This window comes from Suillus bovinus, assembly GCF_016758785.1.
Source record: "Suillus bovinus strain UH-Sbo-P2 chromosome Unknown EDB93scaffold_31, whole genome shotgun sequence".
NCBI lineage: Eukaryota > Fungi > Basidiomycota > Agaricomycetes > Boletales > Suillaceae > Suillus > Suillus bovinus.
The window spans coordinates 130856-151543 of NW_024542087.1; the positions used below are offsets into that span (position 1 = coordinate 130856).

The 20688-nt window shown below is 48.2% G+C and overlaps 7 protein-coding genes across 7 annotated transcripts; 4 read left to right on the plus strand and 3 right to left on the minus strand.

Annotated features, from left to right (window-relative positions):
• Positions 1–47: 47 nt before the first annotated feature.
• Positions 48–2081, plus strand: EDB93DRAFT_1148519 (glycoside hydrolase family 16 protein). Its single transcript, XM_041449581.1, has 6 exons — positions 48–270; positions 348–1112; positions 1167–1442; positions 1491–1674; positions 1727–1857; positions 1907–2081. The coding sequence occupies exons 2-6, from the start codon at positions 497–499 to the stop codon at positions 1948–1950; spliced, it is 1251 nt and encodes a 416-aa protein (XP_041307260.1). The 5' UTR covers positions 48–270; positions 348–496; the 3' UTR covers positions 1951–2081.
• Positions 2082–4633, minus strand: EDB93DRAFT_1148523 (asparagine synthase-domain-containing protein). Its single transcript, XM_041449582.1, has 12 exons — positions 4453–4633; positions 4197–4399; positions 4025–4125; positions 3946–3967; positions 3696–3893; positions 3578–3646; positions 3275–3525; positions 2972–3218; positions 2904–2927; positions 2782–2847; positions 2533–2730; positions 2082–2483 (listed from the first exon to the last, which is right to left on the minus strand). Exons 1-12 carry the CDS (start codon positions 4577–4579, stop codon positions 2166–2168), a joined length of 1824 nt encoding a protein of 607 aa, XP_041307261.1. The 5' UTR covers positions 4580–4633; the 3' UTR covers positions 2082–2165.
• Positions 4634–4826: 193 nt separating this feature from the next.
• Positions 4827–6818, minus strand: EDB93DRAFT_1250812 (6-phosphogluconate dehydrogenase; the record flags this gene model as incomplete). Its single annotated transcript, XM_041453067.1, has 11 exons — positions 4827–4882; positions 4935–5013; positions 5063–5208; positions 5258–5342; positions 5393–5455; positions 5503–5714; positions 5766–6032; positions 6086–6502; positions 6559–6661; positions 6715–6748; positions 6805–6818. 11 exons carry the CDS (start codon positions 6816–6818, stop codon positions 4827–4829), a joined length of 1476 nt encoding a protein of 491 aa, XP_041307262.1.
• A 788-nt stretch (positions 6819–7606) lies between these two features.
• On the plus strand, positions 7607–10175 carry EDB93DRAFT_1240800 (Oxysterol-binding protein-domain-containing protein; the record flags this gene model as incomplete). The annotated part of the gene is given in 10 exon segments (XM_041451797.1): positions 7607–7700; positions 7754–7967; positions 8023–8134; positions 8190–8331; positions 8387–8949; positions 9003–9202; positions 9258–9406; positions 9463–9529; positions 9580–10020; positions 10040–10175. The coding sequence occupies 10 exon segments, from the start codon at positions 7607–7609 to the stop codon at positions 10173–10175; spliced, it is 2118 nt and encodes a 705-aa protein (XP_041307263.1).
• A 298-nt stretch (positions 10176–10473) lies between these two features.
• On the plus strand, positions 10474–14089 carry EDB93DRAFT_1206509 (aconitate hydratase). The gene is made up of 19 exons (XM_041450994.1): positions 10474–10913; positions 10970–10978; positions 11033–11135; positions 11188–11327; positions 11384–11394; positions 11443–11559; positions 11614–11696; positions 11743–11803; positions 11860–12050; positions 12101–12259; positions 12304–12486; positions 12537–12570; positions 12622–12643; positions 12695–13088; positions 13138–13189; positions 13240–13247; positions 13305–13500; positions 13553–13608; positions 13658–14089. Exons 1-19 carry the CDS (start codon positions 10606–10608, stop codon positions 13907–13909), a joined length of 2379 nt encoding a protein of 792 aa, XP_041307264.1. The 5' UTR covers positions 10474–10605; the 3' UTR covers positions 13910–14089.
• Positions 14090–14635: 546 nt separating this feature from the next.
• EDB93DRAFT_1086009 (muts domain V-domain-containing protein) lies at positions 14636–17775 on the minus strand (the record flags this gene model as incomplete). Its single annotated transcript, XM_041445951.1, has 10 exons — positions 14636–14836; positions 14888–15106; positions 15160–15511; positions 15561–15682; positions 15738–15827; positions 15887–16035; positions 16082–16173; positions 16225–16705; positions 16756–17638; positions 17695–17775. The coding sequence occupies 10 exons, from the start codon at positions 17773–17775 to the stop codon at positions 14636–14638; spliced, it is 2670 nt and encodes an 889-aa protein (XP_041307265.1).
• Positions 17776–18574: 799 nt separating this feature from the next.
• Positions 18575–20631, plus strand: EDB93DRAFT_1148546 (septin). Its single transcript, XM_041449583.1, has 11 exons — positions 18575–18738; positions 18813–18944; positions 19006–19087; positions 19139–19276; positions 19333–19450; positions 19502–19603; positions 19654–19802; positions 19851–19946; positions 19999–20080; positions 20142–20221; positions 20278–20631. Exons 1-11 carry the CDS (start codon positions 18669–18671, stop codon positions 20330–20332), a joined length of 1104 nt encoding a protein of 367 aa, XP_041307266.1. The 5' UTR covers positions 18575–18668; the 3' UTR covers positions 20333–20631.
• Positions 20632–20688: the final 57 nt, after the last annotated feature.

Here is a 20688-nt window from a genome sequence, read left to right on the forward strand (position 1 = left end):
GATCTACCATTGTTCCACGACGCTGTGATCACAATTGATCATGGCTACAAAAACCACTCATGACAATAGTCGATGCTTTTAGTTTTCGTCTCCCTTCATTATAGACTTGCGTTGGTACACGGTTGAACCGTGCCATAGACTCGTAGAACGTTTTCAAAGCGCCTGACCGGCCTCGTGTTTTTAAAGGCCTCGGCAATTCCAAGTGAGGCAGACACACTTTCGAAATCCTGAACGGGTTTATCGCGTGGTTTCCTAGCTTTGCTTGATAAGGTGTGCTTGTATTAGAACTCGAGTCTCTCCGCACTCTAACTCTTTCCATTTCTCTCTACTTATTATTGGACCACCAGGCTCAATAAGTTTCTTTCCTGCTCACGCTCTGGATCGTGGCCCGGTGCTTCGATCACTCGTGAGCTCTTTTATTCGCAGAGCACCTCCAACTCTTCGCTAGACCTCCACACCCCCATCTAATTACCGTCTTCACGAATCACGACTCCCAATGTACACTTTCCTTCCCCTCATTGCTCTCGCACTCTCCCCTGTGTCCCTGGTGCAAGGGAAATCATTAATGTTCACCCACGCACACAAGGTCGCCGTCAAACACAGCGCTGGCCTCGCGCGCGACCTCCGCGTGGCATTCGGTAGCATCCTGGCCACGCAGCCCAGCTCCTCATCATCAAATCTGAACTTCTACTGCGTTGGCTCTGATGGGGAGGGTGTCAGCATGCCTTCATCTGGTAACTCGTCTTCATCTCCAACCACGAACGGAAATGCTACCTCCACTGGATCGGCTGCGCCATCAAGCACAAGCGTTCCGTCATCGTCTTGGAAGGTAGCAAATAGTTACAGTGGGCAAACGTTCTTCAATGGCTGGAGCTTTTACACCTCAGCGGACCCGACAAATGGGAACGTTCAATATGTAGATCAAACCACCGCTCAGAGCGCAGGCCTTATCGAGATTAACTCGAATGGGAACGCCGTGATGCGTGTTGAAACAACGCCACAAGTCCAGACCAATCGGCAGAGTGTGCGGATCACGACTCAAGCCACTTTCGATGGTGGCCTGGTTATAATGGATGCCGTGCATATGCCTACTGGATGTGGAACGTGGCCTGGTATGTAGCGATGTGTTTCTGCATTTTGTCGGTTTTCACTGACATCGGCGTTAGCTTTTTGGACAAATGGCCCCAATTGGCCAGCCGGAGGCGAGATCGACATCATCGAGGGCGTGAACAACTACACGAACAATCAAGCGACGATTCACACTAACCCAGGGTGTATATTACCCTCCACCAGCAGCACCTTACTTAATATGTCTGGAACATTGGTTGCGTCTACTGACTGCTCAGCAGCTCAGACCGGTAACCAGGGGTGTGGAGTTCGTTCTAACTCGAGCGTCTCATTTGGATCAGGGTTCAACGGAATTGGTGGCGGTGTTTATGCTAGTAAGTATTTTTGCTAGTCTCCTTTAAATACACTAATGGTGGGTGCAGTGCTCTGGGACAACTCCGGCATTTCAGTATACTTCTTCCCCCGTGGATCAATACCATCAGATATCTCTGCCCGAGCACCTCAGCCTCAGAATTGGCCGGCTCCCATGGCCAACTTTCCCTCAACGGATTGCAATCCTTACCAATATTTCAATACCCATTCCGCTATTTTTGATACCACGCTTTGGTAAGTTTCTTTTAACACACAACTGAGTATCTTGATGGTAATTGGCATGCAGTGGTGACTGGGCAGGCTCCGCTTGGAGCGGCACAGGTGTGCCTGGGCAATCAGTGAGCTGCGCACAACAGACTGGTTTCTCGACGTGCTCTGCATTCGTCCAGGCGAGTGGTGGCTCTTTCAGCCAAGCTTGTAAGTCTCGCGGCTTATCTTTCTATCCAACGTCGCTAACTGGCTACAGACTGGGAAGTCTCCAGCGTTACGATATACCAGAACACATCATGAAATATTCACGACACTGGAAGAATAGAGTCTTATATAGATCTATCGTTGTATTTACTAGGGTGTATATTGTAGCTCTAGAGAACGTCTGGAATTGCACGGCAACACACGCTAGCCGATGTTTGAAGTTACTAGGGCGTGATCGTAAAGATGTCCAAGTCGAGCTCATCGTGGAGGATACGCAAGTAGTATATTCCATCTATGGCTCTGAGACAGTCCTAATTCATAAGATCGCCCCTCTTCTCTGCCTCGCCAGGCTCCATGCGAGCGGAATGACTGCCAAACTGCATTGCCTTTTTCTTCCTCATGCTCGCCTCAAGAAGCCCCACCTTTCGCGCAGCAAGCCGCAGTAGCATTTTATCCCCGATCCCCAGCTCCAGCCGTGGATCAAGCTTGAGATGCACGGGAAGTCCCGCGAGAAAGGAGACGACCGTCAGCGAAAGGAATGGATGACGCGTTTCCTTGCCATGTGAAGAAATCACGCGGTCGTCTCGCCCGAGGTTACGAGCTGGTATGCGGTCGAGTTCGAGCTGGAGCTGAATGACAGCATGAGGATGTAAATTGTGGGAGGGGAAAGTGGTTTACCTCGTCGATAACGCCCTGCCAGCCTCGAGTCGCGTAAGCAGTACGATGACGGCCGTATCCACCAAGTAGCTCGTCAGACCCAAGGCCATTGAGTAGGACTCGTGCTGTACTAGTGTATGGCTGATAGTCATCAGGTGCTGCTGACATTCGGACTCGGCCAACCCCTTTGGAGGCAAAGTAAAGCGCCATGGCAAGACTCTGAGGGTGCATGGCATCAGAATGTTGACTAGCTTAGGAAGGCAACCTTACAAGATCCATCACTGTTCGACCAGGGAACATGATAGCTTCGACAGCTGCCCGCGCAGCTTGAGACTCCTATTGTATTACAGTTCAGAAGCCTGGCCCATCTGAGTCAGAGGGTAGAAACAGACCTCGTATGGAACATCCACCTCGACCTAGGTGAAATGAGCAACGTTCTTGTCGAAAATTTGATACTCACAAAATTCCATATTCTACCGGGACATATCCGCCTGAATTCTTCGACCTCCTGCAAGCCTGTCACACGGTCTGGAACCAGATACGATGGAGATTCCTTGATTGCTCCACTGATCTCTGCTGCTTTGAGTTGTCGCTTCTTCTCACGTTTGGGGATAGCTCCTATGTTACCATCAGTTTGAACCTGGATCTTTCGCGGATTCTGGAAGGCCACATTAAGTAGATCTATGGGTTCATCCAGTGGTAAATGTCTAGAGACCACGAAATAAGAACAAGCGCCACAATAGAGTATGACTCATCAAAGTACCGGTGAGCAAGGAAGGCTAGCATAGTCGAATCGATGCCACCACTAAAGAGGACTGCGACCTGCGCTCTCCCCTTTTCGGACGACGTTCTTCGTGGAATATTCTGAACACGAAGCATTACACTTTTGTCCAGGTGATCGATAAGATTATCAACAGCGATGGCCAGATCATGCGGTAGTATTGCATGGTCCAATGAGGGCACAAGCGGCGGTACATCCGGAGGGAGTGCGGTGTTCACGCGATTAAGCTTTGCCTACAATAGGCTGTCAGTCATCAAAGGCACATGTCATCTCAAATGTACTCACGAATGTCAGAATTTGCCGATCAACTTGTCGTGGAATACATGTCAAGCTGTTGTCGAAATGTTGCGTGATCTACTTAAGTCAGGAACTAGGATGGAACGTGAAGCGCGAGATAATTTACTTCTTTGGATTCGTATAGTTGTCCCACATCAAGGCAGAATATCCCATCAGTGGATAGTTCTTCCATGACGTATCCTTGATCATCTCCAACGGAGACGGATGCAAGTAAAAAATATGGATTCAACACAGACGGCTTGTGAATGAGCAGAGATCGGCGTCCAAGGGTGTCTCGAGCAAAGTATAACTTTTGAGATTCGGCCTATGCATGTAAACGTTAGAAGATCTATTAAAATACTACCAGTGCAACCCACATGGTAATAGACGAATGCATATCTATTGCGTACTGAACTTCAGCAGGGAAAGACTGTGCCCGCAACGAAAAGAACTCACGGTCCCTCGATCCTCCCCAATAGGCAAGGGAGATCGTCCATTGCAGAGAGTGTGTGTATGCTTTGGAAGAGTTTCGCGCCATCATTTTCATGTGCATCGACCTATGTCAAAATGGTATTAGTCCTGGCCACGAAGGTAGAAGCTTCTGACTCGCATTCAAGCCTTCGAAAACCTCGCCATTCCAGCAAAAGACATTCCCGTCCTGCTGATGAGGCTGCAGTATGTGTGCGTCACCTCGAAGCCGGAGCTCAGAAGCAAAGAACTCGAGATCGAGTACCGGGCAGCATGTCTTGCTCGGAAATGGGGCTTGTGCTTCACCAGCCTGAGAGCATGTCCTTTGGACTCGGACATGATGGGTTCCTTGTGCGTCGGGACCTGTGGAGTCGTACCTCCTTATTAGCCGTCGAATGGAAATGCATCAAACATACCACGAGCGGCATTGGCGACTTTTAATCGCTCGGACAACTTGTGATAAACGGTATCGTTCGATCTACCATGAATATTATCGGTGTCGCCACAGCATCCTACGTGAAGCGAACAGAAGATGCCGCACATGAAGAGTCTGAGATTTTCTAGTATCGATCGAATCCGTCGACCATTTGATTCGGTTGAAACTCATCCGGGCCGCCTCTGATCCTCGTGCCAAAATTAAGGGCAAGTCATTGGTTTATTTTGATAATTCCACAACATGATGCGTATCGTACTTAATAGTGCACCCGAAGTACAGTTGCAATACAAAAAAATGAGGAAACGCAGAATAGAATCTATTGAGACAAGACAAGTTAGTGTTTCATGTCCACCTTTAAGCGGAGTACGAGCTGGCAGAGACATTGCCTCCACGACCAGTCCAGTTGATGTCTGAAAGTTACACGGTTAGGGACGTGCAGACAAATAGAGACGGAGTACATACGGATGTCGGTGTCCTTGGGTAGGCGGGAGTTCTCCTTGCCAGACACCACACGGAAGGTGTGTGCACCGAAGTAATCACGCTGAACAGTTGGTGAGCATGGTGCCTGGTCAGATGTCATGTGTGCGTACCTGAGCCTGGATGAGGTTGGCGGGAACCACTTCACTCCTGTATCCATCGAAGAAGGCAAGAGCAGTTGAGAAAGCGGGGGTGGGAATGCCCCAGAGGCAAGCCTGAGCGATGACACGCCTCCAGCCAGGTTGTGCTTTGTGGACGGCTGCATACAATGTCATTAGATGGTACTGATCAATGGCTATTATACGAACCTTTGTTGAAGAAATTATCGAAGAGCAGAGACTCGAGGTCCTTGTTCTTCTCGTAAGCGGAAGTGATGTCACCGAGGAACACACTCTGTGACAAAAATGTAAGCCTCGGGGACAGAATAGGTTGGGTTTGAGTACCTTGATGATGCATCCGCCTCGCCACATACGAGCGATACCAGCGTAGTTCAAGTTCCAGTTCAACTAGACTTCCTGTTTAGAGTGTATACTTCGGATATAGAGTTACCAACCTCCTTGGCAGTCTCCCTCATGAGCATGAAGCCCTGTGTGTATGATATGATCTTGGAGGCATACAATGCCTGTTCAAGGTCATCGATAAACTGTTGCTTGTCGCCGCGGAAGGGTTCCCTTTGAGGGCCATTGATAACTTTGCTGGCGCGCACGCGCTCGTCCTTGATAGCAGACAAGCAACGTGCAAACACAGCCTCACCGATAAGCGTGACTGTTAATCGCGGTTAAAGATCGCACTTAGTTCGGATAAGTATTGGCATACCGGCAGTGCCAGCGTCAAGGGCAGCAATTGCCGTCCATTTTCCGGTACCCTTCTGACCAGCCTTGTCAAGAATTTTGGTGACGAGAGGTACACCGTCGTCGTCGTTGAATTTGAGAATGTTGGCGGTAATCTCAATGAGGAAGGAGTCAAGGACACCCTTGTTCCACGTTGTGAAGATGTCAGCAATCTCACTCTCGTGGATACCGAGGCCACGTTTGAGGATATCGTAGGCCTCAGCGATCAGCTGCATGTCACCGTATTCGATACCTGGAATGATTTCCTTAACCCTACAAGCTACAGGGGTAAATAAAGATAATCACCATTGTGAACCATCTTGACGTAGTGGCCAGAACCAGTCTCGCCAACCCAGTCACAACAAGGTTCACCGTTGACCTGAGCGGAGGTTTTCTGGAAGATCTCTTTGATAGCAGGCCAGGCAGCGGTTGAGCCACCAGGCATGAGGGAGGGGCCATGACGAGCACCCTCCTCGCCACCGGAGACACCGGAGCCGACGAAAAGGAGGCCCTTAGCCTCAAGCTCCTGGGTGCGGCGGATGGAATCAGGGTAGTGTGAGTTACCACCATCGATGATGATATCGCCCTTCTCCAAGTAGGGCTCGAGTTGTTGAATGAAGCTGTCGACAGCAGGGCCAGCCTTGACGAGGAGGATGATCTTGCGAGGGCGCTTGAGTTTAGCGCAGAGCTCCTGGATGGAGTGTGCGCCCTGGACCTTGGTGCCTACAGGAAGAACTTGAGTCAGTGATAGGGATGAGGGGTATGAGGTCATAGATAACCTTTTGCCTCGTTGGCGAGGAAGTCGTCGACTTTGCTGGTGGTACGGTTGTAAGCAACAACGGTAAAGCCTTTGTCGTTCATGTTGAGGATCAGATTTTGACCCTTTCACCAAATTCACATCATGCGACGACTGATCATATGCATAGATATCTTACCATGACGGCGAGACCGATGAGGCCGATATCACCTCTGCGGGAGAGAGGGGTCAGCGTATTCATTCTACATGATCGTCGAGCAGGACGCACACTGGGGCCGACATTGTGTGATTTTGAGAGATGTGGTTAAGGAAGAAGAGAGGATGATGGAGTTGTGATGGAAAGATGGGTTGCAACTTCAGCGGATTAATAACTAGATTAAAAGTCTACCGGAACACAACGGCGTGAGACTCGAGATACCAATTTGCTCCCATGCTCTGAATCAGCCAAATGGATAGTGATGGCACAGCCCAATGGCTCAATTCACTTATGAGATCAATACCAGAAACTTCGAGACCAAGCTAAATCTCTGATAATCGTTGGCATAATTATCGCAAAAGATGCCTAGCACCTAACGTGAAACCATATTCAGTTTAGCTGGGGCGCATTCTTCGAAACGCGTCTTGACTAGCGCATATGAATGACAAGACAGATTGTCGTGGGCAATATGCCCGACAGCGAGAGAAAATCATTTCAAAAATGCATGTTCGACTGCGAAAACAGATGATTGAGACTCACCGACGATCTCACACAACATATTGTGGTGAGGACAAGGCTGCCGCCAGAAGTGAAAGACGCTTCAGTTGAGCCAATCGCAACCCGGTGAGACCCGGAGACTTTCATGTGTCTTTACGTTGCATTTCCCAGTCCTTTAGCACCTAATGAACGCGTGGGCTGGAACCGTGTCTTCTCTGACCAAGCTTAAACTAACCATTGCCACGGGACGAGAGCAAATCTTGCTCAGTAACACAGCTTATAGAGCTTCTGGCTATAGATATAACCGCTTACTGCTTACCGTGCCTGCGCTTCGACAACGTTGATCCCATTATTGCCACCTGAGCGCAAGTGGCACATGTCATCTACTCGCATCTCCATCGATACGGCCCAGAATTCGGGCGCAGTGTGTGAAGGATGGGTCCTCAAGAAGAGAAGGAAAAAGATGCAAGGTATGTTCCTTGACCCTGATCTCCCAGCTCATGGAACTCCGCCCGTCCTGTAGGCTTTGCACGGAGGTACTTTGTCCTCGACCAGTCAGGATCCTTGTCCTACTCCATCGACCCAAAACGACCCATACGCGACCAGATATTCCTTCCTCATGCTGCCTTGTCCACTGCTATTGGTCGTAAAGATATACACGTAGACTCGAGTAATGCCACGTTTCATATCAAGTGTTTGACCGCAGATGACTTCAATACATGGATAACTGCAATAAGGTGAATCAGTATTCTGGAACTGTGAGGTGTTTGACACTAAGAGTGGCACGCGTAGACAGTTTGTCCATCCTGAAGGACGACGGTCCCTTGCAGGAAAGATCACGCCTCGGCTGAGTCAATCCCAGTTCAATAGATCCGGGGTTCAAATAGCTGAAGATCTTGGCTCTGTATGTACTCACCCTATTGCTCAGCACAAAGGCACGTCGCTGATGCGCTCGACAGACAATATCTCAGTTGGAAGCTGCTTTTGCCGCTCTCCAATCCGAAAGTATGCATGAGAGAAGTCACCCTTCACTGAAGTCCAAGTCGGAGAAGGATAAGCATCATCACCATCCGAAAGATGTCTTCAATATGTTCAAAAAATGTATTCCTCCGTCCTTCCTTTGGATCATTGCATTTATTGACTCAAGTCCTTTCAGCCCACCAGGCTAACGAGGATGGCACGTTGCCAAAGAGCAACTTTGACACTTCGTTGAACATTCGCTTTCAAGAAATTAACACAGCCCTTGCATCTATCAAGTCACAACATGCTGCCCTACTCAAGTCTTTAGCGCATGATGTCACAGCACCACCAACAGCCCGCGGCTCTCCTCTTCCTCCTACAGAAGAGAAGGAAGAAGAACCTCTCTCAACTTCTCGTTTCAACACAACTCTCTCTCGGAGATCAAACTTAGCGATCTCCATGTCGAGTCTGAGCGACAGCGCACATAACGAATGGTTTGATGCTGAAGAGGGTCTAGGCGAGGAGTTTTTCCTGGACGTGGCCAACCCAGACGAGGAGAGGGAGCTCATAGTTCCACAATCTGAAAATAGCAGCTTAAATCAAACAGCATCTAGCGATGATGAGCATTCCCCACCTCTAGTCCATGATACAGATCCCTCCGTGAATGCTCGTCAAGTGGTGCGACGGAGCCGCTTACCTTCGGGACCGATCGGTGATGAGGGCAGTTTGTTCGCCATTCTCAAGAACAATGTCGGAAAGGTAACTTTTGATACTTTGGGTACTAAAACCCTTGGCTAATGAATTTGTCGAAGGACCTGTCTACAATCGCATTGCCCGTATCATTTAATGAGCCCCTGACCTTGTTACAACGTACAGCAGAAGAACTGGAATATTATAACTTACTACACCAAGCGACTGAGGCTAAGGATCCCATTCAACGCTTGTGTTTCGTTGCTGCGTTTGCCGTGTCCGGGTACGCACACACAAGATATCGGACCGGTCGCAAAGGCTTGTAAGTTAGGAACATCATATTTTACTTCTTCCGATAGCCCTAACAACCCGGTTAGCAATCCAATGCTCGCTGAAACATTTGAAGATGTGCGAATGAAGTTCCTGGCTGAGAAGGTGTCCCACAATCCTGTCATAATTGCATACCACGCAGAAGGCAAAGGCTGGGAATTGAATGCTACTTCAGCCGGCAAGACCAAGTTTTGGGGTGAGGATCATGCCTGATAGCGGTGCCGGTGGTTGACGTGCTTGATTTAAATATAGGCAAGAGCTTGGAAATCATCCCACTTGGGACAACGCGACTGAAGATTGAGAATGACACATATGAGTGGTGAGCAATGTTCATTGTGCCTTTTCCGTGTAAGATTTTGACACTAGCAGGAACAAACCTTCGTCATTTATGCGAAACCTGATGATGGGCACAAAATACCTGGAACATTGTGGAAAGATGACCATTGAAAATACAACGAATGGTGCAACTTGTGTCCTTGACTTCAAGCAAAGCGGGTATTGGGGTGCATCGAACGAAGTCTCTGGTATAATACTTTCTCCATCTCGTGATATAACTGCCCGCATAGAAGGCAAATGGGACGAGCAGGTCGCGCAAGCGCTGGACTCTTCCTACTTGCATGTCCTCTGGCGCATGACTCCATTCCCGAAGGAGTCCCCTCAATACTATGGCTTTACTGCATTCGGAATGACTTTGAACGAAATAACGAGCGACCTCGAGGGCCGTCTGCCTCCTACAGATTCACGATTCCGACCTGATGTGCGTGCACTAGAACATGGGAACGGTGATGAGGCGGAGGCTTCAGAAGATACGTGTTGAGGAGATGCAGAGGGATAGGCGGAGACGTGGTGTGAATCGAGTTCCAAGGTGGTTTAAGCAGGACGGGGATGGGTGGACATATGTCGGAGGGTATTGGGAGGCCAGGGCAAAGGGGTGGAAGGACACTCCAGTCGAGCCACTTTGGTGATGCCAGTACTCATTGACATTACATCTCTGTTAATATTTAGTATGTTGATGGTGCCATGGACGGTGATAGCCAATATCATGGGAGCCCATACCGCCAGAAAGAATGCAGTCACCAGGACACTGGTTGACGCCAGTGTTGCATGAAGCTGACACGTTGGGCGGGGAACTGAGAAATATGCTGCAGGAGGAGATTATGGAAATGATTATCACCAACAGCTTGGGCTTTCAAATCTCTTCAAGTTGAATTCTGCAATCGCCATGATCATTGATGGCCTTCAAGTTGAAGGCTGGATGTTTCAAGGATTACATAAATGTAAATGTAGACTTGAGTAGATTTCATTTCAAAAATTTAGCAACCGACCCGAATACGGACCACGTCGCCTTTCAATATAAGACTAGGGAGAGAGAAGGTGAGGAGGCTGAATTCGAAGATGCTTCCGACAACCCTACGGAACCGTGCTCTCGCTGTAGGACCCACACTCCGGCGAACTCTGGCAACACATACACCGTTTTACGAAAAGGACTGTTCTTCGATCACCCCACCTTATGCTCAGCTTATTGAAAAATTGGAACACGTCCGGGAGCTCCTGAACAACCGTCCTTTGACTTTAGCTGAAAAGATCTTGTACAGTCATCTCAATGACCCGGAGAAGAGCTTGTCTGGAGGAGGGAAAATCAGGGGAGAAAGCTACCTGCAGCTCAGTCCTCAGCGAGTCGCAATGCAGGATGCTTCCGCCCAGTATGTTATTATTGCACATTATGCCGAGCCAGTCTTGATCATGTACTTGTTTATAGAATGGCTTTGTGTGTATATTACTTGTTCTTGGTGCAGATATCGTAATTTAACGTTCTTGGTAGGCTTCAGTTCATGAGCGCCGGTCTCTCTCAGTGTGCCGTTCCAACCAGCATACACTGTGACCATCTCATTCAAGCTATCGATGGTGCAGAATCAGACTTGAAGGTACGATTCTGTTCTGAGAAACAGCGCTTGATGCTCATGAGAACGATACAAGCGGTCGATTGTTTCCAATAAAGAGGTGTTCGATTTCCTTGAAAGTGCTGCTCGCAAGTATGGCATCGAATTTTGGAAACCGGGCTCTGGTATCATTCATCAGATAGTACTCGAGAACTATGCCGCTCCAGGAATGCTGATGTAAGTGTATCCGTGTCGTATGCGCCTTATAGCTTTTGAAAGAGGTCAATAAACAGGCTAGGCACAGGTGAGTAACCTCGCGAAGAATTGAGTCGTTGGGCTGACGTAGTGGTAGATTCACACACGCCTAATGCCGGAGGGCTCGGTCTCCTGGCCATTGGTGTCGGGGGTGCTGATGCGGTCGACGCCATGACTGGAACTCCTTGGGAACTGAAGGCCCCTCAGGTTGTTGGTGAGATAATTTAGACCATAGCTATGCAGTGCCTTCTCACATGATTGATGTTAGGCATACACTTGACCGGGCAGCTCAGTGGATGGGCGACGCCTAAGGACTTGATCCTTCACCTCGCTGGAAAATTGACAGTCCGGGTAAGTGAAAAACCAACTTTTGAAAATGAGTTATGAACACATACAGGGAGGCACTGGACGCATTTTGGAGTACTTTGGCCCTGGTGTGGCCAACCAATCATGTACAGGTGAACTCAAATAAGAAATGTAGGTTAAATATGCACTAACCAAGGTTCCATGCTAGGTCTCGCTACAGTCGCTAATATGGGAGCTGAAGTCGGTGCTACTACTTCTACTTTCCCTTACACGGAGAATATGCGCGCGTACCTGAATGCAACAGGACGTGCGCCTGTCGCTCGTGCTGCTGATAAGGCTGCATCGATGGGCTTCCTGAATGCCGACGAGGGTGCTGAATACGACGAAGTCATTGAAATAGTACGGTCATACTTTATTCAGCAGACCGAGTATCTTATTCGCATCTACAGAACTTATCCGAACTTGAACCAACTATCAACGGTCCTTTCACTCCTGATTTGGCAACACCATTATCAAAGTTTGGGTCGTTCGTGAAAGAACAGGGTTGGAAGGACGAGCTTTCCGCTGGCCTTATCGGTTCGTGCACTAACAGCTCATACGAAGACATGGTAGGTTGTTTTTAGTTTGATGACACACTGCTGACCCGATGTAGACGCGAGTAGCAGAGCTGGCCAAACAAGCGAAGGCTGCTGGCTTGGTCACTAAGGTCCCTTTCCTTTGCACTCCCGGTTCTGAACAAATCCGTGCGACTATGGAGCGTGACGGCGTTACAAACACTTTGGAAGATGTCGGTGCTGTGGTTTTGGCAAATGCGTGCGGTCCTTGTATCGGTCAAGTACGAATTACGTTTATCCCTCAGTCACAACTTTTGACCTCTTCGCTTAGTGGAAACGAGATGATATGAAAGGTGAAGAAAATGGTAAATGAATCTAGTAAATATTAATTGGACAAGCTAAACTTCTTTCTGAAGCAATTTTGACATCTTTCAACCGGTAAGAAAAATGCTTTTCAACATGTGACGTTGTTTATTTTCAATGACGCAGGAACTTCAAGTCTCGCAATGATGGAAACCAACTGACTATGAATTTTCTCGCATCGCCTACGATTGTGACGGCTATGGCATTCTCTGGATCATTGTCATTTAATCCGATGACGGATACCCTGACTTTGCCCTCTGGCAAACCGTTCAGGTTCGCTCCCCCCGCCGGACAGGATTTACCAACAGAAGGTTTCACTCAAGGCAACACCGACTACTACCCTTCTCCCATGCCAGAGCCACAACCAGAAACCGAGGTTATCATTCAAAAAGATTCTCAGCGTCTCGAACTGTTGGAGCCTTTCCAAAGTCATTTCGGCGACAAGGGTCTGGAGCTCCCGCCCTTGAAAGTACTCATGCGCGTAAGGGGGAAGTGCACTACTGATCATATCTCCGCGGCTGTAAGTGAGGCAAATGCTTACTCAAGTTGCCCAGCTAACTCACCTACAGGGCCCCTGGTTGAAATACAAGGGACATCTCACTAATATTTCTGAAAATCTTCGTACGTCTATGTGTACTCTTAGCACATTTCGTTCTGACTATTATTTGCAGTTATCACGGTGTGTCGCACAAGTTGTCGCCTCTAATTATAATATTAAACTTGGCAACCAATTCAGGCTGTAAATGACGAAGGGGGCGACGTGAATGTTGCATTCGACCATGATAGGGCCGCTGGCGAGACTGAGACCGACACCATCCCCGCAGTTGCAAAACGGTTTAAAGCTCGCAATCAGCCTTGGACTCTGGTCGTTGATGACAATTATGGCGAAGGTAGTGCCCGCGAGCATGCCGCACTCCAGCCTAGATTCTATGGTATGTTGTAATATATCGCGTTGCATTCGAGGCAGTTCCTCAATTGTGTTAGGGTGTGCAATAATCATTGCCAGGTCTTTTGCTCGAATTCATGAGACTAACCTGAAGGTGAGTTGTGGTCAAACAACTGTCGATCATTAGTCTAATTGGAACGCAGAAACAAGGAGTTCTCCCCCTTTGGTTCGCTGATAAAAACGATTACTCTCGCATCGGATCGGGCGACATAGTCGAGACTGTTGGCTTGGCAGACCTTATCGAGGGACGACAAAACGCCGAAGTCAAGCTTAAGGTCACCAAGCGTACCGGCGAGGTATTTGAGATACTCACAAAACACACCATGTCGGAGGATCAATTGAAGTGGTTCCGCGCGGGTTCTGCCCTCAATTTCATTCGCTCACAGATGTCCTAATGAACCGATTACAACTACCCGTTACAGTGATTGAATCGCGCGTAGTCCAACTTCAATCTGTAGTAGAATCATTCTCTCAAACGGCCAGCGAGAACGGCGGACTGGGGGCACGGGTGCCCTTTAGACTATAGTCTGACAATGGTACATAAAATAAATAAATAAAAACGATTACGTCCTAAATTGTTGTGATTCGACTAGGATTCTCCTCTGAGTGACAGGAGGATGCAGTTGAAGATTATATTTTGTTTGTATAATATCTGATACAATGAAGATCAGTGGTACGAGACGCATGGCCGGAATCAGAGGTTGAGTCAAGTGACATTGCACAAGTGGCATACCCACATCGAACACAGCTAATTTATTCCTCTGAACAAAGGAACCTGGAGGTCTCATACACTGAAAAGTAGCCTCCCACCTGCGATACCGTTCAAGTGCAGTGTCATGCATGTCATTTGATTCAGTTTGAAGGCGAGTTCATCGCAGAATGTAGTATAAGAAACAGAACAAGATTATGGCAGCAGCGGGAGCGTGTCGGATTTCGCGGATCATTTGCATTCGGTTGCACACAACACATGCGGTTTAAATGTTAGAGCTGGGGCTTTTTCTCGGTCTGGCAAGTAGCGAATTCGGCGCAGGGGATGGGAAAAAACAGCGGAGAGTGAAAAGTGATTGGGAGAGACGTTTACGTTCTACAAAGCCCTGTCCCACTACCGTGTGAGATACGTGCTACCTTGAACTCGTCAAAGATTGTCCCAGGGAAGACAGCTGTTGAGATCCGATATGGTCCTGTCCTTTGAGTACATCCAAAGCTTGCTTGGCAAGAAGGACAACAGATTCTGGCATGCCTGCCAGTTGAGCGACCTTGAGGCCATGGCTATCTCGATTCACGCCTGGCCGCAGACGATGGGAGTAGGCAAAATGGTTATCCTGATAGTTATCCTGAGTAGACATAAACCCAATATCAGTTCGGTTACTCACGTCCGTCTCATCAACATCCGTACAAAAGAACCCGACCTCTTGGAAGACACCGCCGCCACGGTGACTATCGGAATAACCAAGCATATCTGCGAGTTCATGAAAATGAGTTGCAAACAAAGCTCGACACTGGTTTTGGGTGACGAGATAATGCACGGCAGCAAATGCTATTGCCAGACCATCTTTTACGGTGGTCCCGCGACCCACCTCATCCATGATGACCTACAGGATTTTCAATCTTCACACATGCTGGAATGAGTAAATCAATAACCCACCAAGCTCATTGGAGTTGCCCGACGTAGAATTTCAGCTGTTTCAAGCATCTCCACCATGAAAGTACTTCTGTCACGAAATAGATCATCCTTGGCCCCTACTCTGGAAAAAAGTTTGTCTACAACTCCGATGACAGCGTGATCCGCGGGTACAAATGAACCAGTCTGAGCGAGTATAGCAATCAAAGCTGCTTGTCGCAGGAATGTTGATTTCCCTGCCATGTTGGGGCCTGTGATTATGTGAACCCGGGAGGCAGGTTCCAGTAACACGGAGTTCGGGGTGAAGACTCGACCTGAAGCGAGTAGGCCAAGTTCTACGGTTGGATGTCGTCCATTGGTCACCTCATATGTCATGCTCATACAATGTAAGTAAGCGTCATAGGGATGCGCATCGAGTAACATACTGATCGGTGATAACGGGCCTCGTGAACCGTAATTCAGCTGCAAGAACCGCAAATCCGAGGGTAACATCTAATTCGTCCATTATCCGCGCGTTCCTTCGAAGGTGGGTTGCAAAGGCTTTGACCTAATTTTTTTTTAAATGAACCTATAATAACACATTTTGGACGGGGACAACTGACCTCATTGCGCAACAGGTTGAAAGCTTCCTTCTCGGTATTTGTGATCGCCGTCACAGTTTCAACTAGCTGATTGCCTAGAGACGACCATGGCTACAACCGATCATTTTAAATGAGGTACTTTTCATGAAAGAGGAAGAGAACGAACAGACCTGGTAAAAATAGGAGCTAGTCGAACCGCTCTGCGTTATATTAATGAACAGCGGCGATGCATTCACAGCGGCCTGATCTCTCCTCGAGCGACCAATATGGATATGCATTCCTTGCCCAGGAGAAGTCCGCAGGGTCAAAGAAGGTGCTTCTACTCAACTAAGTCAGCGCGGCCCGATGGAAGATATGTGCCTCACCATAGTCTACTTGAAGTTGACGTTCCATTTTCGTTCTTCGTGCTAGTAAATTGACGAGGTTGGTATGCAGAGATGCCAATTGTGGAGAAAATCTGGACCATGAGATGTAAGTAATGAAGGTCTGGATCGACAATGCTGCGTACTCTGGTCGAATGAAACACCTAGAGGAAATATCAAACTTTAAACCAATTTTGCCGGGCTCCTCCGAGTCTGCTAGCAGAGGGCCATCGACGTCCTGATCATCTCTCAACTCGTTTGTAGTTTCAATATCTCGCAAAGCCAGATTGATTCGACTCTCGAGGTCTTGTAAATCTGCCATTCGACATAAAAGAGCATCGACACTTGACCAATCTTCAGAAAACAGAAAGCCTCGTTCCGAGCGTTCCATTTGCTTCTCGAGTTCCAAACGCTTGCGAATCGTACTCCAAACGTTAATCGTCTTGCTGATCGAAACTAGATCGCCAGGATCACCTCGTCCAAGAAGAAACCTCTGAACGATCCGTGTCGTGTCTTCGACTTCGTCCAAGAATTGCCTGACGTCGCTAAGTAAGTGTGGCCTGGCATGGAAGAAGGCTACCAATGACTGTCGAGCTTGTATTTCTGTAACTGATGTACTTGGTGAACCTAAGTGTATGTTAGGGGCTTTGGAATTCCATTAAGTAACAAAGACTTACACAACCATCGAGCCAGTAGACGTGTTCCGCTGCGTGTTACAGTTCTTTTGACAACGCTCAGCAAGCTGCCTGTCGTGCCACCTTCTCTGGCGCTTTCCCTAATTTCAAGTGCCTTGATAGTGTGAGAGTCGATTTGCATGCGCCCGACGTTGCCTTCGCGGCTCGGCATTGAGAGACTTGGCATGTGCTCCAACAAGTGAGCGTGCAGAAAGTTGGTCAGAATTGTGATAGCAGATGACTCCTCTGGAGAATACGCGGATGGAACAGAAGTCAAGGCTCCTTCCAGTTTGTTGAGGTCATCCAGAGCAGCAGTAGTCTCGGTCAAATCCTTCACCAAGGTGTCCTGAGAGGGCGTAGCGTACGAAACAAAGCAGCCTTCATCGACAAGCAGCTGATGAATGGGATGCGAGAATTTAGCTTGAAGTTTATTCTCTAGGACAACCTCTCGCGGGCATATCCTCGCCAGGTCATCCTTCAGAGCCTCTCTGGATGATGTCTTTGCAAAAAATTCACCTGTAGAAACATCGATCCAGGCCAATCCTATAGGAGTGGCATCCGTTTTTTCCATTGTACCATCACAGCTGATGGACAATAGATAGTTGTTTTCAAACTGGTTCACGAATGGCTCATCAATAAGTGTTCCGGGGGTTATCACACGAACTACTCGTCTGTCGAACTCGGGTTTCTGACCTGACGCAGAATACCGAGGAAATTCTTCGCACATAGCGACGAAGCGTTTATTGTGTTGGACAAGCAATTTGAGATACTTGTCCAGATGCATCAATGGGAAACCACACATGGCAATACTTTGCTTGTCCCAGATGCGAGAAGTCAGCTTGATGTTCAGTAGACGAGCGACCTCGATTGCTTGGTCAAAGTAGGACTGCGCAGAAAACTAATTAAGCGAAGTTTGGCAAAGCAAAGAGGAGCGCGTCGTACCTCGTAAAACTGACCAACACGAGTCAGGAGAATACAATGGGGGAATTTAGCAAGGTTGTTCAGGATCTCGATGGCAAGCATGTTGCGCGGCTGCTTTGGAGGTGCAGTGCAGTGTGCCGAGTCGTCCACCTTTGTTTTTCGACGCCGGCGAATCTTTATTGGAGTGTCAGTAGTTGCGGGGGCATCTGCTCCTGTTAGGATTATGTGACAGTCTGCAATCGATTAGCCGGGGAACGAACGTACCTGCGTTGGCAGCGAGAGGACCATCAGATGCTACTACTTTTCGTCGACCTCTGTGTTTTCTGGGTTGTTCTTCCTCGATCACTGCACTTCCTTGCTGCGGTGGAGTGTCCAAACTTTGTGTGTTTATTGATACGCTCCTTTGAGATGCACCAGAGGAGTCCTCAGTGACGTTCAAGGGAGAAGCTGGATGGACCGCGTGTGCATTTACTTTTCATAAGAAAGGAATATCACAAATACATCTGAATTGCGTACAACAAGGCATTACAAGATCATTAGGGACACTCGCGTCGCTTGGGCTCTGCAGTTTGGCAGAAGGAGGTAGAAGTGAATGCTCTTCCACCACGACGCGTCGCTTCGGGAGTTCTGAAAACTTCTTCCTTATGATAGTCACCGAGGGGCGTGAAGCCTTGACAGTGACCGCGTCATCGAGACAAGCCACGAAACCTGAATGAAAAGGGCGCGTCTGGAGGTCAGGTAGAAACTTCCGTCTACCACCACAAGACATGCGGCGACATGCCGTACTAAGAACCACCATTCAAAAGCGTGTCAACTATTCAATGTAAAGCTGGAGATGGCACGGCGGAAGAGAAGTAGTACCCAGTATTCGGTCCCGTCGCGACAGTGGCGCGGCTGAGCGGAGTTTTAATAGAACGAGGTCAACTTTCCCCTTCGTCTCTGCTTTATTCTGCACGCAAGTGAAGCAACCCAAAGTTACTTAAACTTTCCACAAAATGTCTTTCGCCGGCAGACGCAGAGGAAACAAGGTCAAGAAGGGTGTCCAATTCACCCTGATGGTCGTTGGTTAGTCGCTTTCCATGTGTCATTTTGACTTGTTCGGTGTTTGTTGACCGGTCGATTTTCTCAACGTGTTCTAGGTGCCTCTGGAACTGGCCGTACGACCTTTGTGAACACCCTTTGCGAGTCCGAGGTCCTGGTGCACAAGGTCTCCGACAATCCAGACACCGCGCACATCGAAGAGGGTATCAGGATTAAGCCTGCCAACGTCGGTCAGTTGCAACAACCATCTATTGTTTATACCTTATTTAAACATGTCATGCATTGTTACAGAGTTGGAGGAAGATGGTGTTCGCATCGCTCTTACCATTGTTGACACACCTGGCTTTGGGGACAATATCGACAATGAGTTTGCGTTCGTATATACCCATCCCTACATATCTCACTGAATAACGTCTGGTTTTAGCTTCCAAGAAATTGTTGGCTACCTCGAGCGTCAATACGATGACATTTTGGCCGAGGAGTCTCGTATCAAGCGTAACCCTCGCTTCAGGGATAACCGTGTGCATGCGCTCTTGTACTTCATCCCTCCGACGGGTCACTCGTATGCATATTTTTGCGCATCACGTTGATATGGTACGCTAACTGGCTATGATATAGCCTGAGGGAGATGGATATTGAGCTGATGCGCCGTCTTTCGCCTCGTGTTAATGTGATTCCTGTTATCGGAAAAGCAGACTCCTTGACACCCAGCGAACTTCGGGGATTCAAGAAGCGGGTTCGTTTCACCGGTTTTTATTTTTTGGCCTACGTTGACACGATGTCTTAGATCATGGAGGATATCGAGCACTTTGACATCCCTGTCTATAACTTCCCTTATGACGTGGAGGAAGACGACGAGGAAACCATTCAGGACAATAGCGAATTGCGGGTATGTGTCATAGTTTCAGTCTAAGTTGGTCACTTATGTAAATGACACAGGCATTACTTCCTTTTGCCATCATCGGTTCGGAGGAGGAAATCGAGCTGGACGGCCAGCCGGTACGCGCTAGGATATATCCTTGGGGTGTCGCCGAAGTCGACAACCCAAAACATTCTGACTTTAGCAGACTACGGAGTGCATTGTTGAAGTGAGTATGATCTAGCATGTTGTAGAAAATGTTAAAGGAATTGTTTAGCTCTCACCTTGGCGACTTGAAGTCACTGACGCATGACGTGCTTTACGAGACTTATCGTACCGAGAAGCTTTCTCGGACGGTGCACGCGGACACCCAGTAAGAAGATTGATTTGATTCTGACGTCCACGCTAATTATCAAATTGTGTAGCGATTCTTCTATCCTCCCAGAAGAGCTGGCGACTCAGAGCGTGCGTCTGAAGGAAGAGCAGCTTCGTAGGGAAGAGGAGAAAGTAGGTGGTAATAAACAGTCGATTTGGATCATGCTGACGAGCTATTCTCGTGGACGAACAGCTTCGTGAGATCGAACTCAAAGTTCAGCGGGAGATCAACGAAAAGCGACAAGAGCTATTGGCTAAAGAAGAATCGCTCAGGTAAGTTTCTATGGAAATGTGACGAGTACAAGTTTTGGCTGATGAGAATATATTAGAAATTTGGAGAGTCGTCTTGTTGCTCAAGGGTCTCAGGCCGAATTCCGAGACTGAAAGTAAGTGGATGGTTAGATATGTTGGGGTACTGTGGTCGACAATTATACCCTCCGTGTGTGCAGATCCTTCCTCACTTGTCCGTCCGCTCGTTTTCCGTTTACTCTGCAATTTTATATATACCGGATAATCCATTGCCATTCCTTACGCGAAATTTACCCAGCTTTCGAGACTTCTTGACAGTTCGTAATCGTTTTTTTAGTGGAAATGCATTCGAAGAGACATTTGCTGCTTTTACGGTTTTCCAATTATTTTTTGTCTAAGATGATGATGATCTATATGAATGTGTTTTTGAGTTTCGGAGCTGAGTGAGATAACCAAACTCGGATCGTTGTTGACGTTGAGCACGTTGGTGT

Coding starts and splice junctions, on each gene's coding strand:
- EDB93DRAFT_1148523 (XM_041449582.1), bottom strand. CDS start 4,579: ATGTGCGGCATCTTCTGTTCGCTTCACGTAGGATGCTGTGGCGACACC. Junction 3,647..3,695: donor AACTATACGAATCCAAAGAA/GTAAATTATCTC, acceptor TGACTTAAGTAG/ATCACGCAACATTTCGACAA. Junction 2,928..2,971: donor CCGGTAGAATATGGAATTTT/GTGAGTATCAAA, acceptor CATTTCACCTAG/GTCGAGGTGGATGTTCCATA.
- EDB93DRAFT_1148546 (XM_041449583.1), top strand. CDS start 18,669: ATGTCTTTCGCCGGCAGACGCAGAGGAAACAAGGTCAAGAAGGGTGTC. Junction 19,803..19,850: donor CTACGGAGTGCATTGTTGAA/GTGAGTATGATC, acceptor GGAATTGTTTAG/CTCTCACCTTGGCGACTTGA. Junction 20,222..20,277: donor GCTAAAGAAGAATCGCTCAG/GTAAGTTTCTAT, acceptor AGAATATATTAG/AAATTTGGAGAGTCGTCTTG.
- EDB93DRAFT_1206509 (XM_041450994.1), top strand. CDS start 10,606: ATGCTTCCGACAACCCTACGGAACCGTGCTCTCGCTGTAGGACCCACA. Junction 11,136..11,187: donor GTGCAGAATCAGACTTGAAG/GTACGATTCTGT, acceptor GAACGATACAAG/CGGTCGATTGTTTCCAATAA. Junction 13,089..13,137: donor CTGATCATATCTCCGCGGCT/GTAAGTGAGGCA, acceptor ACTCACCTACAG/GGCCCCTGGTTGAAATACAA.
- EDB93DRAFT_1148519 (XM_041449581.1), top strand. CDS start 497: ATGTACACTTTCCTTCCCCTCATTGCTCTCGCACTCTCCCCTGTGTCC. Junction 1,113..1,166: donor TGGATGTGGAACGTGGCCTG/GTATGTAGCGAT, acceptor CATCGGCGTTAG/CTTTTTGGACAAATGGCCCC. Junction 1,675..1,726: donor ATTTTTGATACCACGCTTTG/GTAAGTTTCTTT, acceptor ATTGGCATGCAG/TGGTGACTGGGCAGGCTCCG.